Here is a 16,988-nt window from a genome sequence, read left to right on the forward strand (position 1 = left end):
TTGGCCGCTCGATCGGTAAGATCTTACCGATCGAGCGAGCACCCCTTTTAAAAAAAAATTATTTCTTTAATCCTTTTGTTTAATTGCATTGATCAATTGCATTATTCTAATATTAGTTGATTAGAATCGAGGCCTCACATCCTGGGTCGAGCCGTTAGCTCATGGCTGGATAGGTAGCTCGTCTCAGGTGGATACTTGAGGAAGAGGGGGCCGGAAAGACCAAGTTAACCATCCACGATGCAGATCGTGGCCAACTTAACCATACATGATGCAGATCTTGGCCAATACCCAGAAAATGTGGAATATTCATCTCACTCTAAGGCCTATAAATACCTTCCATCAGATATTATTAATGGTATGTTCACTTGAGCCTAAAATCACTATATTTGCTCTCTCTATTTTCCTTATAAGCCCCCTCCTTATCTGAGTCTGACTTAAGCATCGGAGTGACCACGTCAGAAAACCTTTCGGTTCCCCACTAACGATCTTTTGGTGCATTTTCCTACTAATACTATGTCTAGTAGAGGAGTTAGTGGTGGGGGGTAAAAAATTTATATTTTTCCTACTAAGACTATGTGTAGTAGAGGAGTTAGTAGTGATTTATGATGACATAGCAGGCAAACAAACATTTGAGTATTCTTGAGTGAAGCAAATGGTCGAGCAGGGAGTGCGGATGCTGGAGAAGCTAGTCGAGATCGAAATTATGTAGACAAGGGTAGGAGGGCGAGAATGGTAAGGGTTGATGAAGATTGGGGGTGAGGTCAATGGTGTAAGTTATGTTGTAAGAAGTGGGAGAGGGTGAAGATGGTGGGGTCGATGCTGGCAAAATATTGAGGAATGGAAATATTTCTATGGAAGAATGACAAAATGTATTGTAGTAACCCAGTCCCATTTTACAAGATTAAGTTATTTAAACATGTTTATAAATCGGATTCAGGACGTTCGAAAATGGTCCGGAGGGGTCCAAACATTCGAGAGTTCGGAAGGTCCGAACGTGAGTCATGGTCAAGATCGGAACATCCGAAGTGATCTAAACAAGCGATGTAGTTCGGAAGCTGAGGGTGAGATCGGAACCACCGAATGTGAGATCGGAGCTTCTGATCGAGTTAGGTCATGCACACTTGTGACGTGTCGTTAACGTTTGAACTCGTAGCTGCATGCATGAGATCAGAACTTCCGAAGTTTAGATCGGAGCTTCCGATTGTGGCAGTTCGGAACGTGGCCAGCATGTAGAGATCGGAACGTCTCATCGGGAGATCGGTCGTAATCGGAACTTCCAATCGGGGGTTCGGAACGTCCGGTCTCCGCCGATAAATATGGCATTCAGGAGCCCTTTTTCTTTGCTAATTTCCGAGTATTTCCTCTTCATTAGTTTTTTTGGGTGGTTATAGCCATTAGCGTATAGTTCGGACCTTGGAAAGGCGTCTCCGGAGTCGTAGCGGAGTTGTGCCCAAGTTTTGGGGCCATCAACATCAAAGTACTGACGACGGACGCAGGTATAAGTCTAGACTCTTAGTAGCTATTTGGAGTAGCTAGTAGTCTAGTTAAAGCTTTTATATCAGTATTAGTGATACTAGATTATCTTGATTTGTAGTGGTGAACTGTAGATGATGGGACATCTATTACAATTGATGAGGTACGAAAGTACTGTTCGAGATACCCTGACTGATAATACAATTTCCTATGTGTTGCATGTTTTATATGGCATGATTTGTATTGCATGATTTTATCTGCATATCTATGTCACGATATTATGCTTCACGCATTTTCATCTTGAGCTTCTATCCTTGAGATAGCCTGTAGTAGGGTTCTCACCCTAAGTGTTAGTGGATGGTTAGACATGTGGACTTATGATCAGGTCACCTATATCCACTGTTGGATATGTGAGCCACCTCTTGGTTCGATGGCGCAGAGTGCTACATACCTTGAAACCGAGTCTGTTTTGAGCAGTGTTCTTGACCTTGAGTCTTGGTAACCTAGTACACTTGCATTCATGTTCATATAGCATTTGTATACTCATACTCTTGTGCTGAGCGTAGTTCGCTCACGTCCGTATTTCTGTGTATTTCGTGTACACTCCATTCGATGGGGCAGTTGTAGGTGGTTCACCTGGAGACTTGGGATTAGTTGGTGACTAAGGCAGGCTTGCAGGTTTTGCTGCTAAGCTATATTTTATTCGATTAGGTTGTATTATTTCACTTTTTGATTTATTTACCGGTTGTATTCTGTCAGTTCAGTATTATGGTTTATTTGCCGTTGTTGTTGTTCTGATTTTGTTTAAGGGAAAACTGTAATTTTGGTCTTTTATGTTTGTCACTTTGCAATTTTGGTCCTCTATGTTTTCATATTTCAGTTTTAGTCCTGCATGTTCTGATTTTTGGCAATTTCAGTCCTTTTTCTTCGAAAATTCTTACGTAGCACTATACACGACAGCTCCACATCAGCAATGCAGTGGTGCCACATCAGCGCCACATAGAAAAAAAGACTAAACTTGCCAAAAAAAATAAAGATAGCGGACTAAAACTGAAACATGAAAACATAAAGGACCAAAATCGCAAAGTGACAAAACTACAGGATTAAAAATGAAATTTTCCCTTTGTTTAATTAAGTTTATTACATGCATGCTTAAACTTCTGATTAGTAGGTGATTACGGAGCAGGTCACTACATGTATAGCTCGGTCTCTACTTAAAATTTTAAAATCAAGATCTTGGATATGGAACTCAAACAATCGAGTTTTGAACATGAGATTCAACTCAACTTAGGAGGAGGATACTGGTGATATCCCATGAATAGGTTCATTACATGTTTAGGCCCAATTGGAGTCCATAGCAAAGAAACAAGGTTCGGTCCAGGTCTAGAGATAAGATTTTATCATGAGGGTAGGTGGTGGAGGCGAGACATGTTGGAGTTGGAGTCATGGCCAAGGGTTTGATAAGGAGTTGAAGATGAGCTTAAGAGTTGGTAAGCCAAAGATGTGTTAAGGAGCTAAGGATGAGTCTATGAGTTGTGGAGCGAAAGAGGTGGGAAGGTGAGGATGTACTAAAGAGGTGGGGATGATGCAAGGAGTTGAGTAGTTAAGGTAGACCCTACGTGAGGTGGGCGAGCCCTTAGCCTAAGCTTCGTCTCAAAGGCGAGGCCCCTTAGTTTCAACCTCGCCTCAAGGGCGAGGCCTTGCTTTGGATCGCCCGAGGAGGGCGAGCCTCAGATGAAAAAGCGTGTGATTTACACGTACGTGGTCCCCTACAAAATGTTTGTGGTCCTCTATCTTGCCTCATATAACTACGAATTTGCTCAATTTATTTGCAGATTATTCACTTTCATTTTGAGGGACGTCCAAGCTCCTCTTTCTCTTATTCCTTCACGTATCTGACTTGAGTGTCGGAGAGGCTACGTCGGGACACCCATCTGGTTCCCTCTAACACTCTTTGATTGATTTCAGGTTTCATCTCCGAACTTGAAGTTTTGTGCTTGAATTGGATTCGAACCATCAAATCTTAGTGAGTATATTCAAACATGTATAGATGGTATGTATGTACATATGTGTATAGCGATATAAGTTATTATAATATTAATATTGGAAATAAAATATGAAATATTTAGAATATAGGTTGTAACGTAAGTCAACCTTTAGCTTGGAGGCCACGCACAGATGATAACAAATTAACAACGTTGCATAAAAGTCACGTGGGCCATGGAATGCGGAATTGCATATCACAAATATTTGAATTTGCACTCATTATATTATTATTTAATTCTATCTATTCCCAACCTTAATGTCAACACCCCTCCGGAAACAATTAGACGCGGTTTTCACAGAATTGTTTGATGTACGAATAAGTCTTACTCAGACTTCTTACTATAAAAATGAACAATTAACAATTACCAGTTCTGTTTATTCTCGAATGAATTAGTTTCAGCTGACTATTTTGTGAAATTACTTTTCCACGAGATGACTTGTTGTCTAGTCATAGTAATATACTAATATTAGCTAATTAATTGTCTAATTCCACTAAAACATGTCTTATTTCTGTGTTTTCACCATGGCATATATATACATTTTACAGCTACTCCAATAAATAATATCATAACTGTGCTTAGCTAATTTAAATTAATTAATTAGTCCATAAAACTCGAGAAAGAAATTAAATTACCATCATCTGATTTGATGCCAAGCCACTTAATTGGAGATTTTCTTCAATCTCAAGCATGTTAGCATATAAAAGGTCAGATGCATGATAATGTATCCAACTAAGTATTATGAATTGATCATTCCACTACTGCACGATCCAACTAGGACTATAAATTAAGTGATTTTTACCCGTTCAAGAATTTCGTCAACTCACCTGAAAATTTTGGCTCACATGAACAAAATGTCCTGCATACAACATAGACATATATATAAATGGTTACAGGGGTTCAAGAATAGTGAAACTGTTGGTTCCTAGAAAAGAAATGATCCTCTCGATTTTGTATATTTCACTAGTACTTTCTTTATCGGGCTCCTTGTGCGATGCCCAAACGGGAGTCGGTTTTAATAGAACATTTCAAGTTGGTGTCATTCTTGATTTTGATTCTTTGGTTGGGCGTATAGGCCTAACCAGCTTAGCTCTGGCGATGAGCGATTTCTATGCAACGAACCCAAATTATACTACTAGACTTGTGCTGCATCCAACGGACTCCAAGGGACAAGTCATTGATGCTGCAGCCAACGGTAAGCACACATGGCAATCTAATGTAATTATATATATATATATATATATATATATATATATATGTGTGTGCGCGAGCGCGTGTGATTTATTTTGATTTTTTTTCTTTTTATAAAAATTATATGCACAAAACTTTATTTATTTACATTTACTAATCAATTTTCTCACAAGTTGATTTAAAGATGAACTAGAAGCATCATATATACGGTTTTGTCTATGCTGCCCCATTATTTAACAGTTCATTTTTTTTGCATCTCAGTTTTGTCTATGATGTCTCATTATCCAACGGTCAATTTTTTTTTTTTTTTTTTTTTGCATTTGAGATGTTAACATGAACATCTCAAATGCAAAAAACAAGGATCGTTGGATACAGCACATGGGCATAGACCGACCCCATATATACATGTAGATTTTTAAATATGCAATCATTTGAACTAGACCTGGGCAACTGGCCAAGGGCCGGGTCACCCCGACCCCGACCCGTAACCAGCCCGTGGTCAACGGATTGGTTAATCGGGTCAACGAGTTTGACCCAGAACCGTGACCGGTCCGATCATTAGGCAGTCCGGTTACGGTTTACAAGTGCCAAACCCGTCAACCCGCTAGGTCGTCTCCTTTTTTGTAAAATTTTTTTAATATATATTGAATATATAATGAAATGAGAGTAGATGTGATTGAATATAATGAAAATGAAATATATTTTTATATAAAATATTAAACTTGAAATGCTATATATTTATTATTGAATAAATGTAATATATTTTTTTATTCATATAATGAAATATTTGATAGATTTTTTATAAGTTTAATTGTGCAAAGCCTTATTTTTTAAATTCATCATTCTTTATTCTTTAAATATTTATTTCAAAATAATTTTTTTAAAAAAACAAGGTTCGGACCGGACCGTAACGGACCACGGGCGAGCCGGTTAAGGGTCGGTTTTTTGTTGAACCGGACCCAACTCGTGACCAGGTCTAATTTGAACACATTGTACATGTCGTCCTGTTTGGCTATATGTCATTATTAGGGCTAGGTACGGTACGGTATACCGTATCGAACTACGATACTGTATATCGTATCGTACCGGTATAAAAAAATTCATACCGGTATCATACACCGAATTTTTGGTATGGAGATATTTTATACCGGATACCATGCCGAAATAAAAAAAAATTCGGTATACCGAGTTTTTTTTCGATATACCGTGAAAAATTTAAAATAAAAAAAAATTCGATATATTCGGTATACCGAAATAAAAAATTTTATATACCGATACTGGTTCCGAAAATTTCGGTACGGTATCATATCGTACCGAAATTTTCGGTATACCGATTTTTCGGTATATTCGGTAAATTTTTCGGTACGGTATGACGGTATTTTTGGCATTCAGTATTTTTTCCCAGCCCTAGTCATTATGTAATTTAGTAAATTGTTTTTTTTCATGGGTTTTCAGGATTCAGGAATGTTACATATGCTCTAATTAATATTTGGTGATTAGTATACTTTAAATTTTGTTTGTTAATCTTCGTACCTTTTCTATGATTTCCAAAAGTTTTTCTCTCCTCTTTTTTTCCTTTTCATTTTCTTTTTGTTTGTGATTCTTCATCCGTGTTGAATTGCAGGTGAGCGTGTCTTTTAATCTTCGTCGCATCATTTTTTTAATTATTTTTGTGCAGTTTAAAAAATTTAAAATGCTAAATTGGCAAACATTTAAAATATGTAAACAAATCACTTTTATTTTTTAATTTTTAAAAGATGGTTGAGAAATGGAAGTGGTATAGTTTTAATCAAATCATTACAAATGAGCTCACTCAATTTACACCTAATGATAGCGCTTTTATTTAAGAGAGCGGGATAGATTCTAGTGTTATTTTGTAAAAAATTTAATTTTTATTTACAATATAATTTAATTAGTTTGATTTATTTTCATTCATTCATATTCATATAAAAAATAATAATAACTACTTTCTGTTTTTGAATTTAAAGTATATGATAATCCTTATAATAAATATAAAAAACAGTGATAATTAATGAAACTTTGTACGATATTTTTAACTTTTACATATCAAATTTTTTTTGATTATTTAATGTATTGTCTTATTTAAATATGTACTATTTGTAGTACATATTTATTTGTTAAAATTTTAATTTCATGACATTAATAAACATAAAATATCTTTGCAATTCTTGCCGCTTTCTTGCGCTTTAATTCACCAAGGTACATAATTTAAATGCTAAATAAATTAAGTGATGAATTAATGAGCCAAATTAATTTAGACAAAAACTCTTATGAAACGGTCTTAAGGGTCATTTTTTTTAGACGAATCTCTTATATGAGTTATCCATTAAAAATATTACATTTTATGCCAAAAATATTACTTATTATTACAAATATGGGTAGAGTTCACTTGTCTAACGGATGAGACGGTCTCACATGATTGTTACTTATTAATTTATAGGACAAACTGTATTTCAGTATTTAAGTAAATTATGATTCGGAGATTGATAAAATCTATTCTTCCATTCATTTATTTTTATTGTTTTTTTTCTCCATGATTGATATTTGAATGAAACAAAAAATATTTTCTTATTTGGACGTTCAGCTGAGTATCTTTTATTTATTTCAAGAAAAAAAAAATAAACGCGGCAAGTTTGTCCCCTTCATATAAGGATGAAAATTTTTCTCACGGGTTTAGGGACCAGCGGAAAAAACCCAAAACATGATGGGTATGAAAGAGTTTTTTTCGGGTATGAGTTTGGGTTCAAAGATTTTTAAAAATCCCCAAAGCATATTGGGGCGGGTGTGGAGATGCTATCTCCATCCCCGAACCCACCCCGATAATAATAATAATAATAATAATAATAATAATAATAATAATAATAATAATAATCATCATCATCATCATCATCATCATAATCATAATCATAATCATAATCATAATATAAATATTTTTTATTTGTCAAATTTTATTAAATTTTTGAATAATATATAAATTATACTAAATATTAAAATTAAAAATAATAGTATTTATTAGTTTGTACTATTTTAAAAATACAATTTGCATTCATTTACAAAATCATCTTGATTGATATGAATATTTCTAATTCAAGATATTGTGATTAATGTTAAATTTTAATTTTACAATCAAAATTTTTTAAACTAAATTTTTTTATTGTATTTTACAATAAAATTGACTAATAATATATATAAAACTCAATATATATATATATTCGGATATGGGGACGAAGATTAGGATTAAGTCTCTGCGGGTATTGGGATTGGGAATTCCCGATTAAAAATAACAGGGAATGAGGCGGGATGAGTACGGGTTTTGTATTCGGGGACGGGGATGGGGAAGACATCTCCGTCCCCGCCCTACCCCATTGTTATCCCTACCTTCACACTAGTGTGTGTGCGTGTGTATATATATATATATATTTTGTGTGTGTGATTATATAAAATAGTTTTTTTAGTCTTGTATGTTTGTCACTTTCCGATTTTGGTCCTCTATATTTTCAGATTTCAGTTTTAGTTTGCTATCTTTTTTTTTTTTGGCAATTTCGTTCCTTTTTTTTATTTTTCATGTGACGCTGATGTGGAGCTAACGTGTATATAGCGCCACGTAAGAATTTTCGAATGAAAAAATTGAAAATTGTCAAAAATAAAAACATACAGGACTAAAACTGAAATATGAAAACATAAAGGACCGAAATCGCTAAGTGACAAACATAAAAGACCAAAATTGCGGTTTTTCTTATATATACTAATATACTTAATATAGTCCGTTCGATTTTCAACGGTTGCCCCAACATAGTGATGGCCCACCCTGGCTATTTTTTTTAAAAAAATTATTATTAGGTATATGTATATTTAGTGTTAGCCCAATTCAAGACATAGTCTAGCCCAATTTCAAATTTGATCAACCCACTTGAAGACTTTATATTAACCCACAAAAATTATAATAACAACATATTATCTCCCAATTATTCAACATTGCATTGAGAAGAGTCACAAGTTCGACAAGATAAATTAAATATAATATGTCATCTACTCTTCTCTGTATCTATTTTTCTTTCTTCAACCAACGTTAATTGCTAGATGGATTAATTATTGAAATCTTTTAGTATTTGATATCTTTTAGTGTTACTATGTAATATTTGTAGTTAACATTTAATATTTTGCATGTATTCTTTAATTATAAATTAATATTTTATTATATTTTAATTTTTAAATATTTTATTTTATTTTATTTATCGTATCAATTAGCGCAAGTTAAAGAAAAATTTGTGACTACGCCCCTCGCTCCAATTCTCCACTTGCCACATCCAATATTAATTTTTATCATCTAGTTATTTTATTAATTGATGTTCACGCATAAGCCGTATTGTCTTGCATGAATGCAGCTATCAGTTTATTGAAGGATGTTGAAGTTGACGCAATCATTGGTCCCCAAAAATCTGCACAAGCCAGCTTTGTGATTGGTCTCGGAGATAGAGCAAATGTTTCAATAATCAGTTTCTCTGCTACAAGTCCTTCTCTCCATCCCAGATCTAAATATTTTGTACAGACAGGCCTAAATGACGCTGCTCAAGTAGGCGCTATTGCTGCCATAGTTGGATATTTTCACTGGAATCAAGTTGTTCTCATATACGAAGATTCTGATTATGGTAATGGGATAGTTTCTTTTCTGGCTAATTCATTTCAGAATGTCAATGCTAGAGTTTCTTACAGAAGCGTCATCCCTCTCACTACAACCGATGATTTTCTATTGCAAGAGCTATATAAGATGAAAACTATGCAAACCAGGGTATTTGTGGTGCATGTTTCAACTTCTCTCGCTTCAAGACTATTCATAAAAGCAACAGAAGCAGGAATGATGGGCAAAGGCTATGCATGGATTGTAACGAGTGGGCTCATGGACTTATTTTACTCACTGGATTCTGGTGTTGTGAATTCTATGCAAGGCATTATTGGAGTGAAGCCTTTGATTCCAAAGTCTAGAAAACTTGATTCTTTGGCCAAAAGGTGGAAACGAAAATTCCTTGCAGAGAATCCCCATGATTTAAAAGCTGAGCTGAGCCTTTATGGTTTGTGGGCGTATGATACTTTTTGGGCATTAGCAATGGCGGCTGAAAGAGTTGGATTTAAAGAGCCAGCTTCTTTTCACATCAATATTACAAGTGCTATTAATTCTACAAACTTCTTCGCTACTGAAATATCCAAGACAGGTCCGAAAATTCTTGAAGAAATTTTGGGAGTCACATTTCGAGGCGTTGGCGGTGAATTCGGTCTTCTTGAAGGACAACTAGAGCCATCGGCTTTTCAAATATTGAATGTAGTTGGAGAAGGGGTGAAGGAGGTGGGAATATGGACAAATTCTCACGTTTTATTAAGAGAAAGAAACTTGAGCAAAGCTAGTTCTTCAAATAAAACCTTGGGAACCATTATATTTCCTGGAGACACGACAGTAATACCACGCGGGTGGGAGGTTCCAGTCAGTGGTAAGAAGCTTAGAGTTGGATTGCCTGTACAAACTGGTTTCAAGGAATTTGTTGAGGTGGAAAGAGACCCCGAAACTAATTCTTTGAAAGTTAGTGGATGTTACATAGACATATTTGAGGCTGTCATGAAAGCATTGCCATATGCTGTGTTATTCGAATATGTTCCATTCGAAAATCCTGATGGTTCCAGCGCAGGAAGCTATGATGAACTCATTCGCCAAATTTCTCTTGGGGTATGTATGTTGAACTCATGACTAGCTAGATTTAATTGAAAACTTGATTTATATATCAATATCCCTGACCATATTCTTTTTATCAGAAATTTGATGCAGTTGTGGGAGACATCACGATCACGTCCAAACGATCACAATTTGGGGACTTCACTATGCCATATGATGTCGGAGGAGTTACCATTACAGTTCCAATCAAACATGAAGACCCCAACGACAAATGGATTTTCTTGAAGCCCCTAAGCAAAAACCTCTGGCTAACAGCTTTAGGTCTATTCTTTGGAACAGGTATTTCAATATGGATTCTAGAACATAGATCTAGTGAGGCCTATCAAGGTTCCTTTCTAAATCAAGCCGGCATGATCTTCTATTTTCCTTTCATGTCCCTAGTATTCGCGTATAGTGAAAAAATAGAGACCATTACAGCTCGAGGGGTTGTGGTGGTGTGGATGTTTGTGGTGCTCATACTGAGTTCCACCTACACGGCAAGCCTTTCCGCAAGACTAACGGTTCAAAGGCTTTCACCATCTGTTACTGATGCGAATGAATTGATTCGAACTGGAGTCTATGTTGGATGTCAAAGTGGTTCTTTCCTTGTTGAGTATTTGGAACATTTGGGATTTGACAAATCCAAGATCAGAACCTACAAGAAGCCAGAGCTTTGCGCGGAAGCCTTGTCTAAAGGAAGCGAAAATGGCGGCATAGCAGCGTTGTTCTCCACACGACCGTACACCAACCTTTTCTTATCAAAGTACGGTGATAAGTACACGACGGTGGGCCAAACCTATCCAACTGACGGATATGCTTGTGCTTTCCAAAAGGGCTCACCGTTAGTCGCTGACGTCTCTCGTACACTGATTGAGCTAATGGACAGTGGCCGGATATTTGAAATTCAGGGGCAATGGAATATGAAAATCCCAGCATATAATGGTGTTCTAAATGATACAAGTGACTTGACCAGAATTTCATTGGGAAGTTTTGCAGTACCTTTTGCAATCACAGGAGGCTTAACAACTTCTTGTGTGGTCATTTTTATGACAATATTTCTCTACAAGATTTATAAAGACCGTGATGACTTTTTTGGATCTTGCCCTACAGTTCGGTCAAAAGCACTTAAAATTTGGAATCATTTTTATGTAATAAAACCCAAATCTTCTACGGACAATGAACACACGGGAGATGTATCATCGACTCAAGTAAGGCAATCAGGTTGTCATGAGGGAACAGATCAGATGCCTACTGGAACGCAAGAGAGTACTGGTGGTACGTAGGATTTCATACTATCTCTGTCCTTGTTAATATATTACCATCAGAAAAGCTATCACCATTCACCACTTGCACTGATTTAATTTCGTGTCCAATTCAAGTTAATTTTGGACACAGGAAATCATATCTTTTTGTTTCCGAGTGCAAACCGTTCTTGTTTTATACTATGTTATGCCTTTTAGAAATGAGGTGAAATAGGCCTTTTTTTCGTCTGCTAATATTTCAACGTTTGATTTTTATACATCAACATTTAATTTTTGACTATTTTGGTGTAATGGCCGATGCTATAGGAGAAAATACTCATGTGCATTAGACACTTTTGATATGACATTAAAAATTGATGATTTGTTGAATTAAATAACATGTCAACATTTGTACCAAAATAGCATAAAATTGAAAGTTAGTCATCAGAACCAAACTTTGAAATGCAATGAAATGGATAGAATCCCAAAAATATTGGACAAGTTAATGAACTAAAAAAAAGAAAATTGCATATATCACCCATGTGAAATCTCGAGTTCGCTGATAACCCTTTGTGAAATTTTTTTTAGCTAAAAACTCCATGTGTTTCTGGACCGGTAGCACACGCACTCTTTCTGCTATGGTTTGTAGTTCACGCGCTATGAGATGCGGATATTGAAGTTTGTTTTATACAAAAGGTCTAAAATACCCTTAAATGACTGATATATATGAATGTATTGTGTATCTCGTCTGTTTCGTCTATCTATTCGATCTCTTGCGGCAAATCTCACTTGGAATATTTTGGGAAGATGGAATCAAAGGTTGATGTAAGGTATCCTCAAACTCCATGGTGTAAGTGCAATGTTAGGACTGATATTAGAGTTGTCCAAACTGAAAAAAAAAAAAAACCATCCAAATGACGGTTGTATTATTGTTGCTCTTTTAAAAAATGTGGGTATTTCCGTTGGTGTGTCCCGAAAAGTGTACGAGGTGTTGTTGGAGACTTTGGTGAGGTGAAGTTTGAGATGGGAAGTGGGCAACCATTGGCTTTAATGCCATTTCCAACAACCAAAAGCTCGGGCAGTGGGAAACCATCAACTTCGATTCCAAACCCGACTACCCAAAACTCGTGTGATAGTGGGAGATGAAGTTACGAAATACAATATCTTGAAGATGAGATGCGAAGTTCACTCAATTGACCATGGGATATGTCTAATTGAAGGTTCAGCAACAGTTAAGATGCTTGATTTGGGAAGATAAGTTCATAGGTTAGGGTTTGGTTGAGAGAAAGGGAAGAATGAGAGATATCATGAGTTAAGGACAATGAGAGAGATCAGTTTCATCTTATTATTTCTGTTGGGGCAATTTCGTCATTTTGATTTTTTATTTGTCTAAAAATTGAGTTGGGATGCGTGTGCTATCGATACTAAAACACATTAGGTTTTTAGTTCAAAAAAATTTCACAAAGAGTACTTATGAGCGAACTCAGGATTTCACAAGGATGATATATACAATTTTCCCAAAAAAAAAATCATAAGTTATATAGATTGTGAAAGAAATTAGTCCTAATAAGATAATGTCCATCCAAAAAAAATCATTTTTGTACCTTTTTATTTTCTTATATCATTTAACACATTATTCTTGGAAAAAATAATAAAAATTAAGTACAATATTAAATATATAAACATTTAAAAATATCATAAATTATATGTAAAGTTAAAAAAATCAAATTAATCGATTTGTTTTCTAAACATGAAAAATTAAATTTATAAAATTAATAATTAAATATTAGGTTTTAATCATAATAAAACATATTATAGTTGGACAAATTAAAAATCAAAAAAATATTAAATATATAAATATTTTAAAATATAATAAATTGTATGTAAAGTCTAAAAAAAATAAAAATAAAAATTATTTATAATATGTTAATTCAATTAACCGATTTTTTTAACGAAAACCAATAACGGAGCTGAATTAATCGAAAATTTCTAGAACTAAAATCGAATTTATGAATTAACCGAACTGATCAATTTTTGAACTCATTCGGTGGGTTAATTCGGTTTAATCGATACAATACTCATCCATAATTATCTTGAAATCATTAATTTCAATAGTAATGTATCTATTAAATATTTTTAATCAACTGTCTTTCTTTTTGAAAGTATAAAGATGTTAGTTGAAATGGAACAACAAAACATTTAAATTATTTATGTGTGTTTTCATATTAACATTAATTAGTTGGTGCATTATTATATAGTATTAAAATATAAATTATAAGAAAAAAATGATACAAGAAAATAATAAGATAAAAAATGAATTTTTTTTTAAAAAATTAAAATGTATAATAAAAAGTCCTAAAAGTAAATAAAAAAAGAAAAAATAGAGAAAAACCCAAAAATTTTAGCAAAAAAAAAACCCAAAAATATAAATAAAAATAAATAATTAAATATTTTAAAAAGAAAACAAAAAAAAAGAAGAAATTTGGCTGTGGGGGGTAATTGGCATCCCCTACTGTGGCCACAGTAGGGGATCCAATCCCATAGAACAAGCGATTGAGAACGCGAAGATCCATTGAATCTCACGGGTTAAAGAAACCGATTTGATACTCTCGGGTCAAAGTCCGTCTCATGAAATATGATCCGTAAGACGGTTTCACACAAGTGTTTACCTTGTATGAATATTATCATTGATTGCTTATTTTATTAATTCATTCATGAGACGGTCTCACACAAGTGTTTACCTTGTATGAATATTATCATTGATTGCTTATTTTCTTAATTCACCCATTCAAATTAAAAGACCGCGCGTGGACTTTAATACATTTCTCGAAGTTCGTTAGTATCTGGATAGTACTTTTCTTGATGCAAAATTTGGGGGAAATCCATGCTATGTGTGGCAAAGAATTATGGCAACTCACGGGATTATTAAGAATGGAACAAGCAAGAAAGCGAATAGTATTAGGCTCTCAAACAAGAATTTGGGGTGATCCATGGCTGCTGGATACATCCATTAATCCATTTGTTGTTTCTGATTGTCCTTTGGAGCTGCAACATGCCACTGTTTCTTATTTGAGATTCGCGGGGATTGGAACGTACTTTATCCGTCTCAATTATATAAACTACGTTTTTTTTGTCCCAAATATATAGACATTTACTATATTTAGTAATATTTTTTACACTCATTTACTAATATATACCCCTATTAACTACATCATACATCTTGAAAAGCGTGCAATCATTTTTTGAATACATTAAAGAGAGATAAAATAGTAAGTTTGTACAAAATTTATTTTCTCAATGATTTTTTCTTAATCTGTGTAAAGAAAGTAGTTCTATATAATTACGAATCTGGTGAAGGAGTTATTTAATGAACGATACCGGTGCTTAATCTTCTTTATCCTTTGAGTAAGCGATGTTCACGTGAACATCTCAATTGAAAAAATAAAAAAATAAAGATTCATGCGAAACGACGTCTTTTTGCTACCCAACACGACGTGCTGTTTTTTTTTTACAATAGAGAATCCAAGTCCGTGTTTCTCTATCCCACCGAAACCCAGAACCCGCTCATCGTCGTACAAGATTTGAGTCTATCGAGTCAATATCCTATTACTTATAGCTTTGACCTAAGCTCTGAATCGTGAGTTAGGCTATTTTTGTGACTTTATTTGGCCTCTGTGTCTGCTCGAGATTTCAGTCCAAACACCAAACTTCTCCTCTTAGATTTCCTTTAATTCTTGCAGTTAGTTGGTCCTAATCGAGCCAAGGGAAAATTTCGAACCAAGCCCTTTGTTTCGGGGACCTCCGTTGCTGCACCATCTGTCACGTCTCAAAACTGGGCCTAGTTGACATCAGCGTTATTTAATGATTTCACACTAAATAACAAGCCTCAGAGTACAGAATTTCGATATAACCATTCTTTTCATTCATAAACTGAAATACAATGTCTTTTACAATGCTTGATCAAATAACAAAATTCTAAACTGATATCAAAATAACGCATCTGACTTAATATAATAAATCTATTTCAGAAATCAGTCGTCGTCTTTACCAGCCCCAAAACTGGTTTTGCTCATCATCCTCGAGCTCGTCTTCAATCTTATCTGAGAGGGTATTCAGTAGGTGAGTGATATGAGTGTCGCTCAGTTAATGGGGAAAAACTCCCAGCATTTGTTTAAATCATTTTAACAGAATTTCTTACATATATATTAACAGAAAAAAGTACTGAACATAAGCAGATACATATCTTTCCAGAAATCAAAAAATTCAGAGAATGTACCAAATCACTTATGATTTTTGTGGCTAACTGATATCAGTCCCTTATAAGGTATTCGTCTAAATGGTGAGGCCAGAGATTCAGAGTTCAGAGAATAAGAATATATATTTCTACCACTAATTCACAAGCTTTAGTGCACTAGAAATCTCATAATGCATATTAAAATAAGAAATCATAAATTTACATGCTGGAAATCAAGAAAACAGATTGTAAAATTTTATAAAAAATGCCAACTTATTTTAGACTGCTGAAACTGAAATTTGGGTTGTCCTTGAAAATTCTGCTCTTGCTCAACTGAAGCTCTAGTGGACGCTCAAGTGAATTATCTCACTCGAATTTTGTGTGTTTTGATGCAGAATTCGTGTAACCGTTTATCATGAATGTGCATTCTATTTATAGGCAAAATTATGACTTTTTGAATCCCCATTTAATGTCATTATTTGCCATGAATTTGAGTTAATGCTCCAGTTACAAATCTGGAGCAGCAGCTGTATCTTGACTGAATTCTGTCTGCTAAACGTAGCTCAACTGAATTTGAGCTTGTTAGGATCGAAATACGTGTAGAGGGGGGTGAATACACTATTTTAAAAAAATAACGTTACTTCGATATGATTTGTGAAAACCAGATAGAAGTTTTAATTGCTTAAAACTTTGTTCTGCTCGAAAGATCTGATAAAAACAGGCGGAAGAATCTTCCTTGCAGATTTGAACTATAAAAGCTAAGGTAGATAAGGATAACGTAAGTGCAGTAAATAAAAGGGACAGAGGATTTTTATGAATGTTCGGAGCTTAATCTCCTACGTCACCCCTTCTTATGTTTCCAGAAGGATTCTACTAGAAGACTTTGATTTATACAATTTTTGTGAAAATCCGATCCTATCAACCCTTTGAGAGGAACTCCTAGCAACACACTCTCCCGAAGCAGATCAAACACTTTGCTTGAATTACAAAAGGAAGCCACAAAATGTGCTTCAAAACTTTGATCTGGAAAGCTATAGATAGCTTTGATCTAGATCGTTCTTGATGTATCTCTTTGAACTCGA

General features: G+C 34.7%; 1 protein-coding gene across 1 annotated transcript; it reads left to right on the forward strand.

Moving 5' to 3' along the window:
• The first annotated feature begins 4,454 nt into the window (after nt 1–4,454).
• LOC140877459 (glutamate receptor 2.2-like) lies at nt 4,455–11,714 on the forward strand. The gene is made up of 3 exons (XM_073280994.1): nt 4,455–4,713; nt 9,116–10,446; nt 10,533–11,714. The coding sequence occupies exons 1-3, from the start codon at nt 4,455–4,457 to the stop codon at nt 11,712–11,714; spliced, it is 2,772 nt and encodes a 923-aa protein (XP_073137095.1).
• Nucleotides 11,715–16,988: the final 5,274 nt, after the last annotated feature.

Source organism: Henckelia pumila, chromosome 2, assembly GCF_033568475.1.
Source record: "Henckelia pumila isolate YLH828 chromosome 2, ASM3356847v2, whole genome shotgun sequence".
Lineage (NCBI taxonomy): Eukaryota > Viridiplantae > Streptophyta > Magnoliopsida > Lamiales > Gesneriaceae > Henckelia > Henckelia pumila.

Excerpts from the sequence above, each read along its gene's own strand:
- LOC140877459 (XM_073280994.1), top strand. The coding sequence starts at position 4,455 with ATGATCCTCTCGATTTTGTATATTTCACTAGTACTTTCTTTATCGGGC. Across the intron at positions 4,714-9,115 it reads CATTGATGCTGCAGCCAACG|CTATCAGTTTATTGAAGGAT; the intron begins GTAAGCACACAT and ends GCATGAATGCAG. Across the intron at positions 10,447-10,532 it reads TTCGCCAAATTTCTCTTGGG|AAATTTGATGCAGTTGTGGG; the intron begins GTATGTATGTTG and ends TCTTTTTATCAG.